The 24373-nt window shown below is 35.7% G+C and overlaps 1 protein-coding gene across 1 annotated transcript; it reads left to right on the top strand.

The window, feature by feature from the left end:
* The first annotated feature begins 348 nt into the window (after nt 1–348).
* On the top strand, nt 349–22720 carry AFM (afamin). Its single transcript, XM_012464405.2, has 15 exons — nt 349–555; nt 2599–2647; nt 2927–3059; nt 4238–4449; nt 5322–5454; nt 6076–6173; nt 6950–7079; nt 10162–10376; nt 13722–13854; nt 16303–16400; nt 17765–17897; nt 18641–18864; nt 20442–20583; nt 21722–21782; nt 22542–22720. The coding sequence occupies exons 1-14, from the start codon at nt 468–470 to the stop codon at nt 21740–21742; spliced, it is 1809 nt and encodes a 602-aa protein (XP_012319828.1). The 5' UTR covers nt 349–467; the 3' UTR covers nt 21743–21782; nt 22542–22720.
* Nucleotides 22721–24373: the final 1653 nt, after the last annotated feature.

Consider the following 24373-nt stretch of genomic DNA (forward strand, 5'->3'; position numbering starts at 1 on the left):
ACAGTAATAAACATGGGAGTGCAGTATATCTTCTTAATTTTTTATTTTTAATTTTTGTGGGTACACAGTAGGTGTATATATTTATACCTTTGAGATACTGATTTTACTTCCTTTGGATATATATGCATATGCTAGCTTGCTGGATTATATCTGTTTTAGCCTTTTTTCTTTAACATTTGCAATATCTTGAGATTTTTTTTTGGTTGTTTATTTGATTAGGTATTGTGCTTAGTTAGCTTGTGGACTTTTGTTCCAACTCAATAGATTTTTCCAGTTAAATACAAAGATAATTTTTTTTCTGGGTAATAATTAGCAAGAAATTCTGCAGAGTGATCAAAAAATATCAAATACTCAGTATTTCAGAAATAGATTAAATAGGTTACAATTTTACTGATAATGTGAAAGAATATAAAAACTTGATTTCCTCAACAACATTACTTTCTTTTGTAAATGTGGTTTCTAAAAAGATGAAACAATTAAAACTTACAGGTTTTATTTTTTTCTTGTTTTTTTTGACTGAATCCCTAATGCTGCCCACAGAACTTCAGGATCTAGGTAAGAAATTTATTTGGATATTCACCTAAAGCATGACCAGTTAGGATAATTTCTATTTTTAAAATTTTGTTTTCTTTCAAGTTAATTCTTGACTTGCTTTTTTTTTTTATCCTCTCACTAATTTATATAGACTAACCAGTTGTCCCAAAATAACCTTTTCAGAATTTGTACTTTGATGGTCATATTACCAAGTCTCTATGAAGAAACAGTTGTCACATCTGAAAAATAATCAGCAGTCTATGACAGGACAGAAAGTGTTGCTGGGAGACACAATTTGGATTCTAATATTGGTATTTCTTGCAATTATGATAACAGTGGAACAATAGGGGTAAACTGGGATTTTTCTGGAACTTTCAGTTGTCCAACATGTTTCCCAACTATATCTTTATTGAATACAGAACCTAGTTCCTGCTTCAACTGTACAGTTTGAAGATTTATCCTGAGCCTGTCCAAGACCATCTCAATCTGGAGGAAGGGATGACTTTTTTTTATTTCTTCCATCCAAAGGGGAATATTTTGAACCTCATCTGTCTAGAGGAGCTGTCTTTTTCTAATCCTTTGGCCTAGAAGGAATTCCTTTATTTGACTTAACAAACATGCCCTAAGCGTGGTAGTGGCCCTGAAGGCATGGATAGCGTCTTACTCAATTTGATATACCCCTACAATACCTGCTAGTGAGAAAGGCTTGAAGAGTGGTCAGTTTTGAGTTTTCCTGCTCCTTTTCCTTTGTAACAACCTGTTTCAAAATCTTGATATTTTGTATCCAAGTTTTCCTTTTCATTTTCATTACTCCTACCAAAATTTAGATCTTTCTGATTTCTCAGTGTGACTGTTGCAAAAGTCTCCTATGGCCTTCTTTTTTTGTCCCATCCACCCTTCTTTTGCCCATTTATTTGACAATTTATTTCTTACCTTTTTCTATTTGTCAGGTACTGTGGAAAGTTCCATGACATTAGATAAACCATTACCTGACTCATATTTCTTAGTGTATAGAAATGATCAGATTTCTATCCTATATAAACATTTTCCAGGGCTCTCTATGCCTTCCAAATGAAGCCCACTCTCCTCTTTATATGCAAGACCCCTATAATCTGGATCCAGGTCCTTTCTATTCTGGGTCCCATTATTCGTTTTTATGACCCACTTCCTCATCAAAATAGATTGACTCTCCCTAAATACTTCTCAAGATTTCTTACCTTAATGCTTTTACTCACATCATTCTCTCTCCATGCAGACAGACAGGGTTCTTCATTTTTCTGCTAGCCGAATCTCTTATATTTACTCATGCTCAACTCATATGTCACTCCTCCTAGAATACTTTTTTCTTTCTCACCCGGGATTTATAAAGCATTTCCAACTTAATCACATTCTAAATTAGATTATTATCACATGCATGAGTAACTTCCACTAAAGACTGCTTAGGAAACTGATTTCAAGGGGAGATATTTTAGTCATTGTTGATTGCTTCATAGGGCCCAGCACAACACTTTGCTAAAAAAAAAATGTAGTTTATGTGAACAAACATAAATATGCTCCAATTAGTATATGTTTATTTGGGAGGAATCCATGATTTTAGGTGGACCTGGAGATGACTTAAATATCTATGACTGAGTTGTGCTATAAACTATGCTGACCACCAGCATGCTACAGCATCTCTTATCAGGCTCGGTAATGGCATTGCATCACCCATTAGTTACTTTTCATATCACTTCTCTAGTCATAAATGATAGAAATTTTGCATGGTAATGTATTTGACATTTCTATCTGGGGAGCCATCAATGGCAAATTTAAAGTTTAGTTAGATTAAGATGTATTTAGGTCAATTCAATTTAGTAAATATTTCTTGAACACATAATCGACAGTGATTAGCATTTCCTGTTTTGTTCATATGACTTATTTGTTTCTTGTTAAATATGCAACATTATCTCCTGTCATCAGTGGTCTATTTTGTATTTCATATACTTAAATGCCATGCATTGTTACTTATTTGAAAAATGTTAGAAAACCATGCTATGTAATAACCTAAATATTCTTGCCTTTCAGATAACTTCAATGTCACTCAGAAATTTATAGAAGAGAATGTTGAATACATGTGAGTTGTGCTAAATACTTTTTGATGATTTTTTAAAATAATCAGATACATTCTATAAATGTTAAGGCTTCTCAAAAGTAATTTAACTAAATATAAACCATATCCAAGAAGTAAAGACAACATTAATTATAAAATTCAGGAAAAGCCTCAAGTTGTAAAATTTATAGCCATCACAATAGATAACTTCCTGAGGCTATTCAGGATTTTCTTGTGACTTTTCTTGGCCATAAATAGAAACTCTGCAATTGATCTTTGTATGCCCCATGTGAACTGTTGCAGCACCATCATTACCTTTGCTCAGTATGTTCAGGAAGCAACCTTTGAAGAAATGGAAAAGCTGGTTAAAGAAATGGTAGAATACAAAGACAGCTGTATGGCTAACAGCATGCTCCCAAAGTGTTCAAAATTACCTGTAAGTAAATTGCTTTTGTTTCTTTTCCTTTTTGATTTTCTTTATGTATTTTATTTTTCTTTGAGACAGAGTCTTGCTCTGTTACCTAGGCTGCAGTGCAGTGGCAATCTTGGCTCACTCCATCTCCTGGGTTCAAGCAATTCTCATGCCTCAGCCTCCCAAGTAGCTGGGATTACAGGCATGCACCACCATGCCCAGCTAATTTTTTTGTATTTTTAGTAGAGATGGGGTTTTGCCATGTTGGCCAGGCTGGTCTTGAATTCCCAACCTCAAGTGATCCTCCCACCTTGGCCTCCCAAAGTGTTGGGATTGAAGGCATGAGCCACTGCGCCCAGTCAATTGCTTGTGTTTCTTAAACATACAAGATTATTTGCCCAACACTGAGTTAATTTCTGGCTTGAAAATAGGAAATAAAAGATATTCTGTGCACAGCATTTTTCTTTTGCCTAATATTGGTATTTAGAACAAGGTACTTTCCTTAGGAAAGATAATAATTCTGTATTATGATGCACAGAAGGAGCTTGCTGTATATTTGCAGTATGTATATGGTATGCCCTGTATATACAGGCAGAGGAGGAAGCTATAGCCTGAAAATGCATGTGAAAGTTAAGAGACACCCTCCTTAGCTGCTTCTCTCAATATGTATTCTATTGTCACATTCCTTTTCTGGATCTCCTCCAAGTAGAATCACCATCTGCATCTCCAAAAAAACTACAACTAAACACCACTTCTAAACACTCTACCAATACATTAACATGCCAGCATGTCCACCTTGGGAGATGGGTGGAAAAGCCTGGTAGAAGGGAAATACAGGCAGCAAGGGAAAGTAAGAGGTTAAAGTGTCCTGTGAAAAGAAACATGGACGAAGATTCTGAAAGTGCAGGATGGTTGTCAAGTTTGGGTAAAGATGCTTTAATGGGGCATACCTGCAGTTTCAGCTATTTAGGAGGCTTTGGCTGGAGGATCACTTGAGCCAAGGAATTCAAATCTAGCCTGCACAACGTATCAGGACCCCATTCCAAAGAAGAAGGAGAAGGAGAAGAACAGAAGGAGAAGGAGAAGGAGAAGCAGCTCTGCTGGTAGTGATGGGAAAATTGTTTATTGTGTTTTCTCAGAGAGTACAGAAGCTTTACTTTACCATGACTAAAAAGTGTCTCCTTTTCTTCTCTGTTGTATAGAATGATGTTTTACAGGAAGCAATATGTGCTATGGAGGGGCTGCCACAAAAGCATAATTTTTCACACTGCTGCAGTAAGGCTGATGCTGAAAGAAGACTCTGTTTCCTCTATAACAAGAAAGCTGATGTGGGATTTCTGTCTCCTTTCCCTACCCTGGATCCTGAAGAGAAATGCCAGGCTTTAGAAAATAACAAAGAATCCTTTCTAAATCAGTAAGTTTAATATTAGTAAAAAATGACTCAATTGAAGAATTATTCTTAGGCTGAATCTAATACGTATCTCAAAGAAATATGGCTGGGTTCATTAATTGATTTATTGATTGTTTCATTCATTCAAAATATACTGTGTGTCAGATTCTGTGCTCAGTGTTCAGGATATAACTATGATCAAGATACGGACCCTGCTTACAAGACCCTTATATTAATGAATTGTATCTTCCAATTGGTAAGTCCTAGAGCAGAGGTGTGTGCATAGTGTTAAATTGCTAGGATGCACAGTGGAGGAAATAATATACTCTTCCCGATGGGAAGCTGCAGTTTTCCCCTCAGGCAGACACTCAGTTATGGGATGCTTAGCAAAACATCTGTTTTTTAATAGTGCAGTCATTGTAGAAGCAGAGAATTTTTCTGGAAGGTTGGTATGCACCTTGAAATCTAAATCACAACTTTATCTGAACAAAAGTAAACAGGACCCCTGAATCTCAGATAGAGTGTATATTGATAGCTGTTCCTGAACATGGAAGAGATAACTGCTGACCAGCTGGTAGCATGCAACTGGAAGGAGAGTAGCCACAGCTCAGTGTTTAGGATTAGAACTGTAATCATCATTCTTTCTTTGGAGTGAGCAATTTCAATGATAAGGACTTCAAAGGACTCTTATCAGGAACTGAATAACGCTGCCTTATGTTGAAGTTTTCTATAAGGGGAAACCTTTCTTCCTTTTACCTTGTTTTACAACTTGCTTTTCTTGTCTCTTTCTATCTTTTCTTTTCCTTCCCATCTTACCCTCCCTTCCCTTGTCTACATTCATTGCTTTCCTGTTTCTCCCTTACCCTTCTTCTCTTTTCCTTTTTTCTTTTTTATAGCTTTGTTTATGAAGTTGCCAGAAGGAACCCATTTGTCTTCGCCCCTACACTTCTCACTGTTGCTGCTCATTTTGGGGATGTGGCTAAATCATGTTGTGAAGAACAAAACAAAGTCAACTGCTTTCAAACAAGAGTGAGTATAGCATTTGTTTCATGAAGAGGAAAAGGAATCACTCAATACCGCAGATCCAGACACTGACTTACCTTATAGCAAAAGGCTTGCTTACCATATATGATGTTCTCTTGCCACATTCAATGATTTTCAGACCATTGGTCACCAGGTGCTGATGTAAATATTCTCTTTACCTGAGACTCTTGAAAGACAGTCATTCATTTCCAGGGTCTCTCTTCTGGCTTTGTTTTCTTTGTAAATTGGAAGGAAGCCCTGGTGATTGAATGCCCTGGGTGAAAGATAACATTTTACTGTTTATCTTTAACAATTTATAGTCTTTTGACTACAAATGAAATGGAATAATCTCAGTAGAGATGGCCAAGCTCACAACATGCTGCCTCACCATGGAGCACTATGCACCTTTCTACCAAGTGCAATTCAATCATCAGGAAGACTGTTCCTACCTTTGTGATGTGCCATAAGTGCATAATTCTTTAATATGTGTGTTAACTGAAATAAAAATTCTGTAGATTTTCTTTCTCTGAACAAACTTTGTAATAGTTTGAATGAAATGTGATTAAAAAATAAGAGAATAATGAGATTTTGCTATTGTTTCAAAAGAATTTTCTCTCTCTTCTTCAGGCAGTACCTGTCATGCAATATTTAAAAGCATTTTCTTCTTATCAAAACAATGTCTGTGGGGCACTTTTGAAATTTGGAACCAAAATCATTAACTCTATGTGAGTTTTATACTATATATCTTGTCTCTGCTTACATTTCCTTGACTGTGTCCCATTGTTGTTAAATGGTTGATGACTTTTAATTTATATTCTTCCTAGTATCCAGGGGCTTTGAGGTGGGTTTGAGCCTACTTGGATAGCTCAGAACCAGGACATTAGGTCAAGATGAGAGAAGTTTTGGGAGGTGGGGAGACCCAAAGGAGAATGGTGGCTGTGTCTGAGATATATTTAGGTTAATTGGGAATCTGAACTGGTCTGAGAGTTTCAAACCAGGGTTTTAAAACCCATACATGATTTAGAAATAATTCATCCATTGGCCTTTGACTTTAACAATGAAGAGACAGCCTGCAAAGATGAATTTTATCTCTAGTGCTCACCCTAATCAATTAGTAGTGAGTACTAAGGCAATGTCTTGAGAAAAATTTTGAGATTTCAAGTTGAATTTTATCTGTGGCTGCCATGAGCTTACAGTAGGAAGTGGTGGCCTTATACAGCATGTCTTGATATAATAATTATGGAAGAAAGCACACCTCTCAGGCTTTTTTTAGTTTTTGTTTTTTTTTGCTCACATCCAGGACTTTGGGGGTCTTAAAATATCAGCCTAAGATTTTCGAAGCAATCATGTAGGCTGTGCACCATTTGCTAAAGACTTCTATAAAAACATCAACAACAGTGGCAATGCTCTTTGGAGCTATTCATATGGTACTAGAAAATTACTCCCACTTGTTCTACTTGCTGTTCAAATTATTTTTGTGGATTATCAATTCTCTTTCCAGAAATATTGCGATACTCAGTCAAAAATTCCCCAAGATTGAATTTAAGGAGCTTATTTCTCTCACAGAAGATGTTTCTTCCAACTATGATGAATGCTGTGAAGGGGATGTTGTGCATTGCATCCATCACATGGTAAATATTCTTTAAAACCAAGTTAAAATAGTGATTTTTGGCAACCATTTTTTTGTCCTCAAGTTGCCTTGATGTGTGATTACTTTACCACAATGAAATCAGAATGTGAAGTAACTTTTGAATGATAACCTAAAATAAAATATAAAATTTTTACAAATAAATCTTTGGGATTTTTTTATACTTGGAAGTTTTAAAGATTACTCAGCAGATTGTATATTGTATGGCGAAATTTCTTGATGTAAAACTTCAAGAATTTCAAAATTTTCAAAGTTTATTCAGTCCAGACTGAAGTTTTCTCTTAGATTATAAGTCCTCTTTCAGAGAGATTAGAAACCTATAGTGAAGCTCAGGGAATTACCTGTTTTTAAGAGCTGATTTCCTTGAGTTTCCTTATGCTATTCAGGTACAGTCTTTCCAAATAAGTGGATACATATTTAACTTTTCCTTTCCTTTTATCTTTTGCTTCCCTTTCCCTGACCTTCTGCCTTCCATTTTCCCTTCTCCTCCCTTTTCCCTTTCTTATCCTTTCACATTCCCTTTCCTTTCCTGCCTTTAACAGACAATTAAATATTGTATATTCTCATGGTACACAACAACACAATATATATATGTATGTATATATATCATGATATATAGGCATCTATATTAATATATACATATACATACTGTGGAATGTCTAAATCAAACTAAGACATGCATTGCCTCACATACTTATTTCTTTATGGTGAGAATACTCCAAATCTTAGCAATTTTAAAGTACTCAATATAGTGGTATGAATCATCATTGAGTCACCATGATATACAATGGATCTCTTGAATATATTCTTTCTGTCTAAATAAAATTTTGTGTCTTTTAACCAACATCTCCTCAATCCCCAGCCTCTGGAAACCTTTAAAGTGATTCTCCAAGGAAATGTATCGGTACAAATATTTTTGGCATAGTTTTAATTGTTCATGCTTTCTGTTGTCACTCATAAGTGGGAGTTGAATACCAAGAACATATGGACGCAGGGAGGGGAGCAATACATGCCTGGGCCTGTTGGGTTGTGGGGGGTAAAGGGAGAGCATCAGGACAAATAACTAATGCATGGGGGGCTTAAAACCTAGGTGACAGGTTGATAGGTGCAGCAAACCACTATGGCACATGTATACATATGTAACAAACCTGCACTTTCTGCACATCTATCCCAGAACTTAAAGTTAAAAAAAATTGTTCATGCATTCAAAGGTAATAACACTTTATTAAAAAAATAAGCGTATGATAGCTTGCACCTGTAATCACAGCTACTCAGAACTCAGGAAGCTAAGAAGGGAGGCTTGCTTGAGTCCAGGAGTTAGAGGATACAGTACAGTGAGGTATAATCCCAACAGCCTTGGTAACAGAACGAGACCTTGTTTAAAAGAAAGAAAGAAAGAAAAGAAAGAGGGAAAGGAATAAAGGAAGGAAGGGAGGGTGAGAGAGAGAGAAAGAGAAAGAAAGATAAAGAAAAAGCAAGAAAGAGAACGAAAAAGAGGGAAAGGAAGAAATGAAGGAAGGAAAGGAGAGAGAGAGAAAGAAAGAAAAAAAAGAGGGAAAGGAAGAAAGGAAGGAACGAAGGGAGAGAGAAAGAAAGAAAGAAAGAAAGATTTGACTTTTAGGCTCACAGTGAAGATAGCACGTCAATTAAATAACTTGATTTTTAGGGTATTGAGAATTGGTTATTTCAAGCAATGGACAACAGATGCTCCCAATAATTATTTTTGTTTCTAACTGTACCCAAGTTAAAGCAATTTCTTTTGTGATTTATTTTTGTATTGCTTGATTGTTCATGGTGATGTAGGTTCTATAATGTAAAATCTAATGTATTAAATTAGGATATAATTATAGATTTTCTGTGGAATTTGAGGCTGAGATTAAGGGATTATGTCTCAAATTTCCTTCTTTTTAATGTCTTTCTGGAGAAACTAGAGGAACAGCATTACAGTTAACTGAAAATAGAATTAACTTCTGAGAGAATAAGAGATGCTTTTCCTAGAACAATGATGGCATTAGATGAGATGCAAATATCTTTTTGAAGATTGGCTTTGCAGTTCTATGTGGTTTAATGGAAACATGGTGCCAATTCTCATTTCTTTTCTTTCTTTTTTTTTTTTAACCTCAGTCATGAGCTTCATCTTACTACTTATCCTCTGGGTTCACCAGAAAATTCCAGTCAGTGGAAATAGCTTGAGTAAAGTAATGATGGCTTGAAATAGTGTGGTGTGTTGCTGGAACTCAACATAGTTCAAGTGGTGATGGAACAGAGAGTGGAGATAATGAGCAGTCTCATTCTAGAGTCTGCAAGGGCCCAGATAAGTTTTTAAAAATTATTCAGCTAATGTATCAATAAGATAACCCTACCCTCTTTCTAATTCCTAACTCTCATGTAGAGGTTAGAACTGCAGTAAAGGATAGGGATGGGGACAGAGTAAAGTTTTATACTTGAATAATATTTGCTAACCTGAACAGCTTCAAATGAATGGCATCCATTAGTGAATGATATACATTAGGAAATGGTACCATGAGTGGAATAACTTATTATATTTGACGAATCATCATCTGGTAGTTGCTGTAGTTCATTAACTTGTCATTCTTTCATTCACTTATCAAATATTTATTGAGTTTTTGCCATGTGCTTGGCCACAAGAGGAGACCAGGATTATAGATATTATAGTAACATGTCTTTTCAGTGGTCTCCACTGGAAGCACAGGTGGACTTTCATGGAAAAGAAATGACATTTAGAATATAAGATGTCAATGTGTCAGTGTAGGAGGGTTATTTAAAAGACTAATGCTTAATAATGGATGCAAATGTGTGGTAGAGACTATTTTAAAATAATTACATTGTCTTAAATCCTGAGATATAAAGTTTTATTGTAAAAGTTCATGTGCATTAAGTAAATCCAAAATTTAAATGAATATTATCTATAAAATTAGTTGATGAAGTGATTCCAGGTGCTGTGATCATGACTGGTTGTGCATGCCATCATTTTATTATGCAATAAAACCCAGCCCTGAAGAAATTCTGAAAGTAAAATAATCTCTCATTCTTATTTGGTATAGAGCAAGATTATGAACCATATTTGTTCAAAGCAAGATGCTTTCTCCAGTAAAATCAAAGAGTGCTGTGAAAAGAAAATACCAGAGCGTGACCAGTGCATAATTAACTCAAATAAAGATGATAGACCAAAGGATTTATCTCTTAGAGAAGCAAAATTTACTGAAAGTGAAAATGTGTGTCAAGAACGAGATGCTGACCCGGACACCTTCTTTGCTGAGTAATATAACTCTTTATTGAATTTATAAGGCAAACAGAAAGAAACTTGTAAGATTTGACTTATGTTGGCTACTTTAGGTGGAAGGAAATGGTGCCATTTATTTCACTAGGTATCATATAATTTTTAAAAATCATGACTATAAACTATAGTGTTTTCACTTAATTTTAAGAAAAAACAACTGTATTATTAAAATAATGGTTAACATTTACTGAGCACTTAATATGTGCCAGGCATGGGACTATACACTTTATACAGTTTATTTTAATTCTTTCTATACACTTTATACAGTTTATTTTAATTCTTACAGCAATCATACAAAATAAGTACAATTTCTCCCAATTTTTCAGATGAGCGAGCTGAGATATAATGAAGTGAATTGTTCAGATTCACAGCTAAAAAGTGACAGAGTAAGAATTTCACTCCAGGAAGCCTGGCTTAACAAGTTGCAGGCTTAACTGCTATGCTATGCCACCTATAGCAGTTAAGGGGAAGACTAGTGAACTTGGAGCCACAAGGACTATATTTGAGTTCTGTTACGTCACTGGGACAAGTTAACCTTTCTGTGCTTTCTTTGTCATATATAAAATGTGTATAAGAATACTTATTCATCTGGAATCCCAGCTACTTGGGAGGCTGAGGCAGAGAATTGCTTGAGCTGGGGAGGCGAAGGTTGCTGTGAGCCGAGATTGTGCCACTGCACTCCAGCCTGGGCAACAAAGCAAGACTCTGTCTCAAACAAACAAACAAACGAAAAAACTTATTAATTTAAAGTTATGGCAATGTAATATAATCCAGGAACTTTACTGGGTTTTTATCTTCAGGAAGGCTTCATCTATAGAGAGTAGGAAGTGAGAAGAGTCAGACATAAATAAATAAGTGCAAAAAATGTTACTTTATTTCTGATAGCACCCTGTTCTAGGTAATGTAGGGAAACAGAAGAGTGGTCAGTTATATATGGGGATCCTGAAAAGGCTTGATAGGGAAATGGTGCTTGAAGAAGTTTTGGCAATCTAGATACAGAAGGTAGAGCATGAAGTGAACTATATAATGGTTTGGTGTGCATATGGCTGTGAGCAGAGTATCTGCAGTGAGAGACCAGGGTGGTGAGAGACAGCTAGGGCCAGGTCATGCAGACATGCTAAGTAATGGGATGCTGCTGAATGGTTTTCATGGAAGAATAAGGAAGGACAAAATCACTTTTAGTTTTCAGAAACTTCATCTGGAGAAAATTCCAGTTTGGGGCTTGGATAACTGGGTAGGTAGTTTTCCCATTCAAGGTGAAAAAACAGCAGGTTTTGTGAGAAAGATGATATGTTTAAGTATGAGCACATTGACTTTGAGGTGCCAGTAGAATAAGTAATTGGGACCATCAGGAGATAATTTTATATGTGAACATGGAGCTCTGGAAGGGAATTTGGCTTGAAATCTAGGACATAATAACATCTAATGTTTATTGAATACTTTGCTAAATTTTAAGTGCCTCTCATCTACTAACCAACCAAATTTTCAAAACAACCCTCTGATAGTATGCTTTTATAATCTTTATTTTTCAGGTAATAAGACAGGCATAGAGAGGTTAAGTAACTTACCCAAAATCACATATGTGGTACAGCCAGGATTCAAATGCACGCAATGTGGCTCCAAACTCCTGGTCTTATAACTACTGTCCTCTCTGGCTTCTCACGGTTGTGGATTTTAAATCAAGTTCAATTAAACAAAATGATAGATGGTACCTGACATATGTGTTTGATAGATAAAAGCCATTTTTATCATCATCACTGTTACAACATTAAAAGTGTTTGAAGCATGGGGAGAAATGAGAGAGTAACTGAGCAAGCTGAGTCAGAGTGCTCACTGTTTTAAGGTAGAGTCTTTCTGAATGTGAACATTTCAAGCATTTAATCATATCACTAGCAAATTCTTTCTTTTTATGGAGATACAATTTACTCCACAGCAGCCATCCACTTGTGTTTAGTTCTCTGTCTGGTGGCCACTCAGTAGATGTCCAATTTTATGCCACATGAGAGATAGTCCACCAAATATTTGAAGAAAACTGTTGGAGGTTTTCTTCAGTGGCTTCTCCAGCCTTGAGATCCCCTTCTTCCAGGGATCTTTTTTCACAGCATTTGAGACATGTTTTTAGGTGTGTGTGTTTTTTCCCCCCTGAGAAGAAGTCCATGGCTTACATCAGATATTAAGAGGAGCCTTGATTTTCTGAAGGTTAAGCACCACTGCCATGGGATATGGGAATATATCTCACAAATTGAACTGAAAAGCAAATGGGAAGCTGTGTAGATGGCGTCAGAGAAAACAAGACTAATCAAGAAGGTCAAATCCTGAAAAAAAAAGGGGAGAGATGGGGATGAAAAGAGTTACTTGGTCATGAAAAACTTGTGAGGTGTTGCTCTACCAAACCATGGAAGATCTTAACTTATTGTGAATGAATAGATGAGATTCTTTTTTTAAATGAAGACTGTAAATAGCTCAGCTGAGATACTTAGAGATGACATCTCTCTCTTGAGAAAAGAGTTAGCTTGGTAAAAAAAAAAAGAATGGAGTAAACATCCCAGGGGACTTAGGATCAAATTTTATATCTTCCATTAATAGGAAGGTGCTTAACTCATCTTTGGCTTAGTTTCCTCAGCTGTAAAATAGTACGCGTCTTGAGGACTAAGTGAAGTGAAATGAGAAAGTGTATATAGAATCCAGGAAGCACATCTATATCTGTTATGCTTAAAGTTTGATCCAGTGCCTAGCACCTGCTAAGGGCTTAATAACTGTTAGCCCTGTTCCTCTCTCTTTCTTTCCAAATCACACCCACCTATGCTCTTGAAGCCTTTGACAGAGGATTTGGAAGCCACTGCCAGTAATTTGGAGCTAAAGGGGTAAACACTCCAATATTTGGTAAGCAACAGGATGTAGTAATGAGCGAAGCTTGCTCACTGTCTCTCACCAAGACCACATTGTGGGTGAAAGGAAGCCATATTCCCAGTATCCCAACCTGGAAGTCTGAATGTATTTTCAAACATAATTATTTCACAATATATTATTTCCCATGTTTTATGGATCAAATCATTTCAATAATTAGTTCTAAACAACTCTACTAATTCTCTCTTCCCAAGTAAAAAACAGTTAGTTTAAAATATATCATGGAAGAGAACTTTTATAAAATGATCTTCTGTAGCCAAAATCTCCTCTTAAATTACTCTGTGACCAAAGCAGAGGAGAAGATTAGCTTTTGAAAGCAGAGTCCGTATTAGATCTGACTGGATTATAAAATAGTGGAATAGGGCTTTTTGCTCTTTCTCTAATTTCTAATATGCAAAAATATTTTACACATTGCAGGTTTAATTTTGAATACTCGAGGAGACATCCAGACTTGTCTATATCACAGCTTTTAAGAGTTGTTCAAATGTATAAAGATCTCCTGAGAAATTGCTGCAACACAGAAAACCCTCCAGATTGTTACCATTATGCGGTAGGTTCCATCATTGTAGGTTCAGAAAATTAAAAAAGAACAACTATAAAACACTTAAAAACTGATATCAGAGTTTTGCTCCAGTCTGGGGGTAGAAAATGTGATTGACTAATCTGAGTCTACTGTAGATTCAGCCTAAAAAGATAAACTGGGAAGGCCAGTGTCATCAGTTTGGCTGATGGTTTTAGACTACTAATCCAGTGTGTTAATTCAAAAATTTCTCGGCATTAAACATTTTAAAATTACATTTTTATTTGTGTATTCTGTATTTTACTAAGCCATATTGGATATTATATGATTTCAAAATTAATGATGGATTGTTGTAGATGACTAGGAAAGTATTCTGTATTTTATTAAGCCATACTGGATTTTTGATGATTTCAAAGGTAATGATTGATTTTTGTAGATTATTAGGAAAGTACCAAAGGTTACAAAAAGCCCTTTTCTAATTCTCCCACCAGGAAATAGCTATAATTAACATTTTTGTTCAACCTTTCAGTACATACGTGTGTGTGTGTTCTAAAAAATAAGATTGGCATAATTCCTAGAAAATTTTTGGGCCTGTTTTTTATTTGGTATCCTAGAAAAACTTTTTTTTATTGTTATAAATTGTGCTTCCTTGGTTTCCTGCTATTGCCACAAAGTAAGCGGCTTAAAACAGCAAAAATTTATTCTCTCATGAGATGCCAAAAGCCTGAAATGAGTCTCATGGGGCTAACATCAGGTGTCAGGAGGGCTGTATTACCTCTAGGGAAACTACCTGGACTCTTCCTGTTTCTAGTATAGTAAACTTTTTATGTCATTAAACAGACTTCAAGATATACTTCTTTTTAAATAATGGTATCCCATTATAATTATATAATTTATTTAACTGATTTCCTACTGTGCGTTGGACATTCTGGATGTTTACTTAGGATGTTTTTCATTTTGTAAGTGACCCTAAGATGAACTTCCTCTTCCATTTATTTTTATTAATTTTTATGAGCTTTTTCTTAGGATAGATTATTAGGGGGAAAATTATTGGATCAAAATATCTGAACTTTTAAAAAAACATTTGACACAAATTTTTGAGGTACTGTCTAGAAAGTTTTTGCTGGTGTCTAGACCCAAAACAGTGCTTGGAAATGTTCATTTCAATGTCACTTTTATCAACATTGCACATGGAAATTAACTTTGTTGAATTTGGAATTATATGTAAATAATAGTGGTTGTGTGTGTGTGTGTTTGTTTGTTTGTTTTGAGACAGAGTGTTGCTCTGTTGCCAGGCTGGAGTGCAGAGGCGTGATCTAGGCTCACTGCAACATCCGACTCCCTGGTTCAAATGATTCTCTTGCCTCAGCCTCCCAAGTAGCTGGGATTATAGGCACGCACCACCGCGCCCTAATTTTTGTATTTTTAGTAGACGTGGTTTTACCATATTGGCCAGGATGGTCTCAATCTCCTAACCTCATGATCTGCCTACCTTGGCCTCCCAAAGTGCTGGGATTACAGGCATGAGCCACTGCACTCAGCCTGCTATTTACACATTTTCTATGAAAAATCTGTTCATGTGTGCTACCCATTTTCTTACTAAAATTAGCGTTTTTCATATAAATTGATATGTATTTCTTATATATTATAGAAATCAATAATTTAACATTTTTAATTTATTTCTCATTACTTTGATATGTGCTACTTTTGCTTTATTAAACCAATTTTTTTTTCACTTGCCACAAACATCAGTTTATACCCATTCAAATTTGAGCAATGGAATAAGTCTTAGCTCCCAGCTCTGTAACTGTCCCTAATGAGGTGGTCTGTTTCTGATCCTTAATCATAGCATTAGCGAATTTTCTCTTTCCATGGAGCTACAATTTGCTCCACAGCAGCCATCCAGTGGTGTTTAGTTCTCTCTCTGGTGGCCACTCAATAGATGTCCAATTTTATGCCACATAAAAGAGAGTCCATCAAATATTTGAAGAAAACTGTTGGAGGTTTTAAGTTTCAAATCTAAACAATGAAAAAATCATAAAGAGCAACATGATTTAAAATGTTCTGTAGCAACACTTACAAGCTGGGGCATTCTGAGCAAGTCACTTAATTTCACAAGGCCAATTGCTTTTATTTAAAAATGGAGATAACAACTGCTCTGGCCACTTCAAAGTGAGAATTGAATGTCATTAGTGTCAACATGCAATTTAAATTCTATTTTGTAAATTGGAAGGCTCTGAAAATATGTACAAGGTGATAATAAATTTGGACTTTTAAATTTAGCAAAAAATATATTTATATATATAACTAAAAAAACTAAATTCTGACACACACATATAAAAAGTGCCCGGAATTTAGTATAATAATGAGAATTTGAAAATACTATAGAAATAAGAAATGCTATTCTACACATTGATGTAAAGCTTATGATTAAATTTTACATAAAATGTTTGTAACCATGATTATTCTTATTTTCAGGAAGACAAATTCAATGAGGCAACTGAGAAAAGCCTCAAGAAGATACAACAAGAATGTAAACATTCCCAGAATTTGGGGAAGGATGGTTTGAAATACCAGTAGGTTGCCTGAGCAAGTGGGCTAACACTTGTTACCAGAATTAAATAATCCTTCAAAGTAAAAAAAAGTTAGCTCTCAAGTCTTTCAGTTATAACCAATTCATAAACTCTTGGAAGAATTTTCTTTTTAAATTCAAAGAAGAATTAATGAACTGTCACATTAATCTTTTATTAGACATGAAGCTAAAAATAAAAGAAATACAGGATTCTGGAGACATTGATTCTCCAATGCTTTGGTTTCTGTTTGACATTGGCTTTCTCAGTGCCAGTCTAGAATCCCTGGATCCTCACCCATTTGAAAATGGGACATTGCATATTTCAGGTTGTTACAGTTTCTTTGGGGAAGAGATGGTTTGCCTTGCTTTGCCTTAAGGCTATCTTAACTGAGTTTATAGAAATAATTCTGGATTTGCCCAACACTTTAATACTCAGTTTTTTAGTGCTCTTGTGAGAATTTGTGAATAGTATTGCAGTTTGTTTGTTTGTTTCAATTATTATGCCAATGTGTTTTATTATTATCATTATTATTGTTATTATTATTGTTATTACTCTGTATTTTTGAGACAAGGTCTCTCTGTCACCCAGGCTGGAGTGCGGTGGTGAGATTTCAGCTCACTGCCACCTCTGCCTAACAGGCTCAAGTGATCCTCCCATCACAGCCTCCCAAGTAACTAGGGCTACAGATGTAAGCCATCATGCCTGCTAATGTTTGTGTTTTTTGGTAGAGACTAGGTTTTGCCATGTTGCTCAGGCTGGTCTTGAACTCCTGAGCTCAAGCAATCCATCCCCTCTTGGCCTTCCAAATTGCTGGGATTACAGCAGTGAGCCACTGCGCCTGGCCTCATGCTAATGTATTATTTATTGAAACTAAACATCTTCAAATCAAAGTAAAACACAATTAAAAAATCTTTACTATTTCTGCAATTTAGCTGTTAGCTGACAATTTGAACTAAGCTCATTAAAAATCTTAGTTTCCTTCATCTCAGATTATTCTTTTCCAACATATATTGATTAAATTCTTTCTTTAAAGTATTTTCTAATGATGCAAAGGATTTTAAGCAGGATTTTAGATACTAGCCAATGTATTTGCTGTCAGGGAGCTCCTCAAAGAAAACACAAGGAGGCAAATCTAAGAGCTTCTGAGACATCCATGAAATTAGAAAGGAAGCTAAAATAGATATAGGAAGCAAGGTGCAGAAAAACAGGAAGTAAAGACATATTTCTCTATTTTATAAGAGACCTAAGGTTCATGTTGCACTTATATTGGTTGTCCCTAGCCTTGAAGGGTCTGGACTTCAGCAGTAATTCAAGGGAAAATGGGTATCTGCTTTCCTTCAAAACCAAACAGACAAATGTTCTTTCAGTTACCTTATTAGACTCACAAAGATAGCTCCTCAGCTCTCCACTGAAGAACTGGTCTCTCTTGGAAAGAAAATGGTGACAGTTTTCACTACTTGCTGCACACTAAATGAAGAGTTTGCCTGTGTTGAAAATTTGGTGAGCGTGGCCTGTGTACCATATTCTTCTTTAAAAGAAAAAATACTTGCACTCATTGATTTACAGTGATTATCCACATTCCTTTCTTTATTGTTTTTAATATTTTTAAGCAAAAATTGTCAAGTTTTCCTTTTGGTTCACTTTGTGAAAACCCTAAGAAGTAAAAGAGAATGTCTTAATTATTTTTGGAGAGTTCTTCAAATTATCTTTCTGATTTTTTTCATTATATTAGAAGGGATTTGTTAGGATAAATGATTTAGGAATCATAATATTGTTTCAAAAGGATACAGGAAACTTTATAATTTCAAGTAAGGTTGTACATTCTTCCTTTTGCCCCAGTTGCTTCATCCAGCAGGCAGGCATTGAATACATCTCTTTAGGGCTGGGGTGGTGAGTACCTTGAGGGAGATTCCAGGAGGGGAAGAAACCCAAGGACCACAGTGTTTGATTGCCCTTTCAGTTGGCTGTTTGCAACTGTCTGTTTGCAATTGAAAGCTTGTTTATATATTACCAAGAAATTAATTTGTAAGCATCTAAGTTGCTTTGACTTGGATTTTGGTCACAATGCCATTTAGGACCCCAGCTTCCACTTTTTTTTGTACATAGTGATATTTTATGAGTGCATGTGTTTTTTGAGTGAGGTTAACAGTGATCTTAGAATGATCTAACTATTCATCTAACCAAATTTAAAAAAATTCCATTCTTTTAAGATCATATCTGAGTTGCAACTCTTGTTGGTACAGGCAGATTTAGTTCTTGGAGAGTTATGTGGAGTAAATGAAAATCGAACTATCAACCCTGCTGTGGACCACTGTTGTAAATCAAACTTTGCCTTCAGAGGGCCCTGCTTTGAGAGTTTGACAGCTCATAAAACATATGTGCCTCCACCTTTCTCTCAAGATTTATTTACCTTTCATGCAGACATGTGTCAATCTCAGAATGAGGAGCTTCAGAAGAAGACAGACAGGTACAAACAATCTCTTCCATTCCTCTTTTTCTTCAGTTTGAAGACATACTACATATTAGTGAGAAGGTTTATCTAGTGGATATGTGTTTTTGATATCACAGTCCTGTTCCTTCCACCAAATTGTCCAGGCTCTTCTATTTGGAAAAATATCAGTGCATATTTTTTTTGACATTGTTTATATCTAGCTTGTCTTTTCATTTGAAAGAGACTTGGAGTGTCCAAGTCTAACATCACCTTTAGAAAGGTTACAGCAGCCAGCAGAAAGACTCATAAGCAGGCTGTTAAGGAATTTCATTTTCCTGATAGAATGCCTGGAGAATACCACTTAATGTTTGAAAAGGAGAGGCCCAAAAGGACAGAAAATTCACTTGTATTTTCTCAACAAATGTCTTAAAATGCCAAGGAATTAGACCTATTTTTTTTTTTTTTTTGGATTTAGACAGAGTCTGCCTCAAATGTAGTGGAGACAACATTCAGCTACTGAATATGAGGGACTGGAGGTTGTTTTGGACATGAATTTTCTGGAAATACCAGAGGTAGTCATGTATACCATAATACTTCACATAATAAATGCCTAATATTTGTTTTCATTTTTAAATAGAATACTCTGATTATATGCAATACTCATAGATTCACAGTGCAATACACTCTTGTATTTTCCAGCCCATGCTAGTCTAGTCTGGTCTATTTTATTTTATTTTTTAACTATCCTGTTTTCAATTTAAAAATGAAAGTGAGAAAATGCAAACTTTTGTTAATTCTTAGATCTGAGGATGGGCACACAGGACTTATTACATTATCCTTTTTACTCTTGTGCATAAAAATGTTATTACTTAAATAATTACTCTAAAAATGTACTCCAAAATGTGCTTTTTTAAGACACCAATGGGTTGCCACCTGAAGTTTGGAATTCTAGACGTTACTAGAATATTGGAATTCTAGAAGTTATTAGAAATTAAGGAAATCACTATTGTCTATGAATGTTGTCACACTTAGTTGTCATAGTTTGTTTTTTTCAATTGCTTCTTTGACATCATTTTTCAACTGACATATAATAGTTGTACATATTTTGGGGATGCATGTGATATTTTGAAAACTGCATTTAATGTGTAATGATCAAATCAGGGTAATTGGAATATCCATCACCCCAAACATTTATCTTTTCCTTGTGTTGGGAACATTGCAATTCTTCTCTTCTAGCTATTTGGAAATATACAATAAATTATTTCTAACTGTAATTTTCCCACTATACTATTGAATACTAGAACTTATTACTTCTATCCAACTATATTTTTATACTCCTTAATCAACTTCTCTTTATCCCTCTCTTCCTCCTTGTTAATATTTTTTATATAATTTTGTGTGTGACAAAACCCTTTAAAGAATGTTACTGTGGAAACCATTCTCTAAATTTAATGGGAAAGTTTCAGGAGACCCATTCAAAGTGGGATATTTCAACTCTTTACTCTCACCCAAGCTGAGACCCAAGACATGTGATTCTGTAACAAGCATTTTGGAGTAGAGATGCTTCAGAAAGAGATTGTTAGTTAATTCTATTTGACATCTTTCGGCTACAGGCTTCTTGTCAACATAGTGAAGCTGAAGTATGAAGTCACAAATGAGGAGCTGCAGTCTTTGTTAACAAATTTTGTAAATGCAGTGGAGAAGTGCTGCAAAGCAGAGAAGGATGAAGAGAAGTTGGTCTGCTTTAATAAAGAGGTAGCTTTATTTCTTTTCTACTGAAATTCAACTGGTATTCCTGGTTAAATAAAATAAAACAGAACCCTGCAGGACCCTGCTTCCTCTCTGCAGTGTCTACCAGGACTATATTTGAGAGCACAATTGCTACACAACTAATATGCAGACATCGCTGAAATAAACTTTGAGCAGTGTCTCTGTAGTACAGAAAAAGCTATCAGGAAGACTTGGGTTCTAACCCCAGCAGTTTTGTAAGACATGCAACTTAAACTGAATGACAGTTCACCATCTGTAAATGAAGATGGTAATAATTATCCCTGAATTACATCTTTGGTTCTTATTTTTTGGTTTTGAACCACTCATTATCTTAATAAGACAGAGTCAAAGCAACTTGCAAAGAAAATCATAAGCAGCTCCAAATGAAGTGGAGACAGAAGGGTATAAAAAGTGAAGCTTTTCAGGAGTGGCTGCCTCACTTTCCCAGGCCTTGTGCTAACATCCCACAGTAGAGAATAATGAGGGAGTGAAGGGTAAGGGTAGTAGGGGAGAAAAGGGAGAAATGCCCCCTGCTTACTCTCACTCCAGTGAAGGTAGTCTGTAGCCATTTGGGGTGGTGTGAATCTCAGCGACCTGTGAATGTTAGCCCCAATGGATGGCTCTAGGGAAATGTCTCTTAACTGTTTTCCAACTTCATTTCTTACTGTTTCTTTTCTAGGAACATTCACTCCAGTCCAAACTCATAATTCATGTAAACTCACAGGCACGGGCACACAAACTCACACACAGCGTTCATTCTGGTTGTGAGCCCTCTACTTTTCTGAGTGACACTTAGTATGTGGAAATTTTTTGGGGGTGCACATTATTAGTTTTAAAAAATATACTTAATTTTAATTAGAGGACATTAATCAATATCTATAATTTATCTGAGTGATTGTGTATATTAGGGCCATGTGAAGAAAAGGATGAATTTATTGGCAGGTTAAAGGGGCTTTGGGTGTCTATTTCAAGTTCACTAGAAGACAGAATGTTTACTGTTTCCCTATGCAGTGTGGGAATGATTTAATTTTCTTCAAAATTCAGGGAAGCTTGCCTATCGAAATTTAAATTAGTGTCTTAAATTTTTCTTCCTATGTATTTTTATTTTCATCCCCCACCTCAGAGTCCAAAAATTGTCACCTGAAGCCAGATGCATGAAATATCTAAAGTAAAAAGCACCAAAGGTAATACCCCCTGCCTCAATCAAATGTCAAATGTATTTGTGGCTTATTTCGTCACCCTGTCTTCTCTCCTTCCTGCTTCATTGTCTATTTCTGGTTCATCCTACACGAACCAGACATGTAACTAACAGACCCCAATATTGTTTCTGTGTTTTTCTGGGTATCAGCCACTCCTTACGGGGTAGCAATGCTGCATTTGTGCTAGCCCTTCTCTTGCTGTTCAAGCAGTTTTCTAGATAGCTAAAGGTACTTAAGTCCTCTGCCTTCCTACTAATATATTCAGCTGTCTGGACCACAAAGGAGAGATGATGGAATCTATGAATGCTGACAGAAAGAAGAGGGGTAACTCCCTGGGGACTGAGCTGGGCAGACAGTCGTCAGTGACCCTTTCCAATCATCTTTTAAGAATATTGCTCTACTGAGATATGATTGACATACAAACCAAGAGTATTGCTATAGCATTTACATAAACAAAAAGCAATATGTTTGTGATTTCAGAAAGACATATAAAGATGTCCTCTCCTTTGTGGCTTATGTAGGACTTGAAATACAAACTTTAGCAACAAAATGTTGCATAGATATAGGAATTATATACAGTGTCAGTGAAGAGAGACCTGGACCTCAAGAGAAGGTAGGTTTGGATCTACAAGAAGCAAAGCACAATTACCCCTAATAGTTTTTTCAACTATATGACTTTCTATCATCCAAGTTCTAACATTTTCTATTTTTTTGATGCATGAAATACTATTTTTTTCTTTCCAGGGATAACCAGCTTACAGGCTTCCTATCTGTGTGGTAATGAATCTCATTTCCTGACAACAAAGTAAAAGGATTTTTCTGTAACTGTCTCCTGAAATCATATATTGCAGCAAGCAATAAACACACAATTGTCAAGTTATTTTTCAGACTGATGCTATAAACCAACGTGATCACAAAATTAAGCAATCATGGTTCATTCATTCCATCAGCATCTTTTGCTCACAAGCCTGCACCATTCCCTACTCCATGAAAAGTTGGAAGTCTGAATAGCAACTGTGTAGGCACAGTGCTCTAAGATGTCCTTGCCACTACTGGAAAGAAAACTGGGAATTTTGGGCATGTGCCTTTACTGCTACAAATACTGCTACTACTAGTAGATGACATTGAATGTTTTCAATGAACCAAACATTGTTCTAGCTACTTTTCGTACATTATTTCATTTAATCTAATAACTCTATGAGTAGGTATTGTCTTCATTTTTATTTTACAAACATGAAATCTAAGATTTGGGGAGATAAACTAATGTGTTCAGTGTGATATAACTAGTAATTGGCAGAACCAGAGTTTGAATTTAGGTTCTCTAATTCTAGAACCATATATATATATATATTTATATATATATGTATATAATATGTACATTATAATGTATAATAATATATATTACATTATTATAATATAAAATATTTTATATTATAAAATATGTAATATACAGTTCCAGAATTATATAAATATTATATATTTTATCATTTCAACTTATTATAGAGATGGGGGTACATGTACAGGTTTGTTACATGTATATATTACATAATGCTGAGGTTTGGAGTACGGATTCCATCACTTAAGTAGCGAGCATAGTACCCAATAGGTAGTTTTTCAACCCACACCCCTCTCTCTCCTTCCCCTCTGTAGTAGTCCCCAGTGTCTATTGTTCCTGTCTTTATGTCCATGTTTACTCAACGTTTAGCTCCCATGGTATTTAGTTTAAAGTTTGAAGTTAGGTAGTGTGATGCCTCCAGCTTCGTGGAACAATATTGTTAACCACTGCATACACTACCTCTTAGGTAAGGCCTCCCAGGTAGCTGGGATTACAGGCATGCACCACCACATCTGGCTAATTTTTGTATTTTTAGTAGAGATGGGTTTTTGCTATGTTTTTCAGGCTAGTTTCGAACTTAAAAATGCATGCCTTACAAAATCTGTTATTCAGAGAGGTGGAAGATTGTACAAGGCAGCAATGACAATGGTGTTTGTCTCTCTGCATTCCAAGCCAAAATTCCTGTTATGTTAGTGGTATAAATGCTTGACATTGATACCAAAGGAGCAGTAACTGAAGAAATGAAGACTGGTCATGGACTCATGGCTTGGCTCTCCTGATGGTTCTCTAAACTTTGAAGACATTTTGCATACCAATGTCTAAATTTGAAGATGATGGCCACTTAATAGATAATAATGGAGATATTCATAGAGTTCTTTTGGTATATTGTTTAGAGCATAGTCTTTGGGATTCTCATTGATTTATTCGACAAATATTTATTAGAATTCCATTGCGCGTTGACATTGTGGATACACATATGAGCCAGATAGACTTGATTCCTTTTTCTTGCTGAGCAAGGGAGAGAGACAGGAAACATGCAATTGCATTTCAATGTCATATGTGCAGGGCCTGTGCTATGGGTGCACACTGTGCAGGCACTTATGCTAAGTTGAAGGTGCAGAGTGAGAAGGGGATGGGGACGGGTGCTTCAAATCCCTACTGCCATTAATTTACTGTTCAGCCCCAGATAAGTTCCTTATACTCTATGACACTTATTTCTTTGTGTAGGATGGGCTAATAT

This window comes from Aotus nancymaae, unplaced genomic scaffold, assembly GCF_030222135.1.
Source record: "Aotus nancymaae isolate 86718 unplaced genomic scaffold, 86718_ANA_hifiasm-v0.15.2.pri h1tg000006l, whole genome shotgun sequence".
In the NCBI taxonomy this organism is placed as follows: domain Eukaryota; kingdom Metazoa; phylum Chordata; class Mammalia; order Primates; family Aotidae; genus Aotus; species Aotus nancymaae.

Excerpts from the sequence above, each read along its gene's own strand:
- AFM (XM_012464405.2), top strand. The coding sequence starts at position 468 with ATGAAACAATTAAAACTTACAGGTTTTATTTTTTTCTTGTTTTTTTTG. Across the intron at positions 556-2,598 it reads CACAGAACTTCAGGATCTAG|ATAACTTCAATGTCACTCAG; the intron begins GTAAGAAATTTA and ends CTTGCCTTTCAG. Across the intron at positions 17,898-18,640 it reads TTGCCTGTGTTGAAAATTTG|GCAGATTTAGTTCTTGGAGA; the intron begins GTGAGCGTGGCC and ends TTGTTGGTACAG.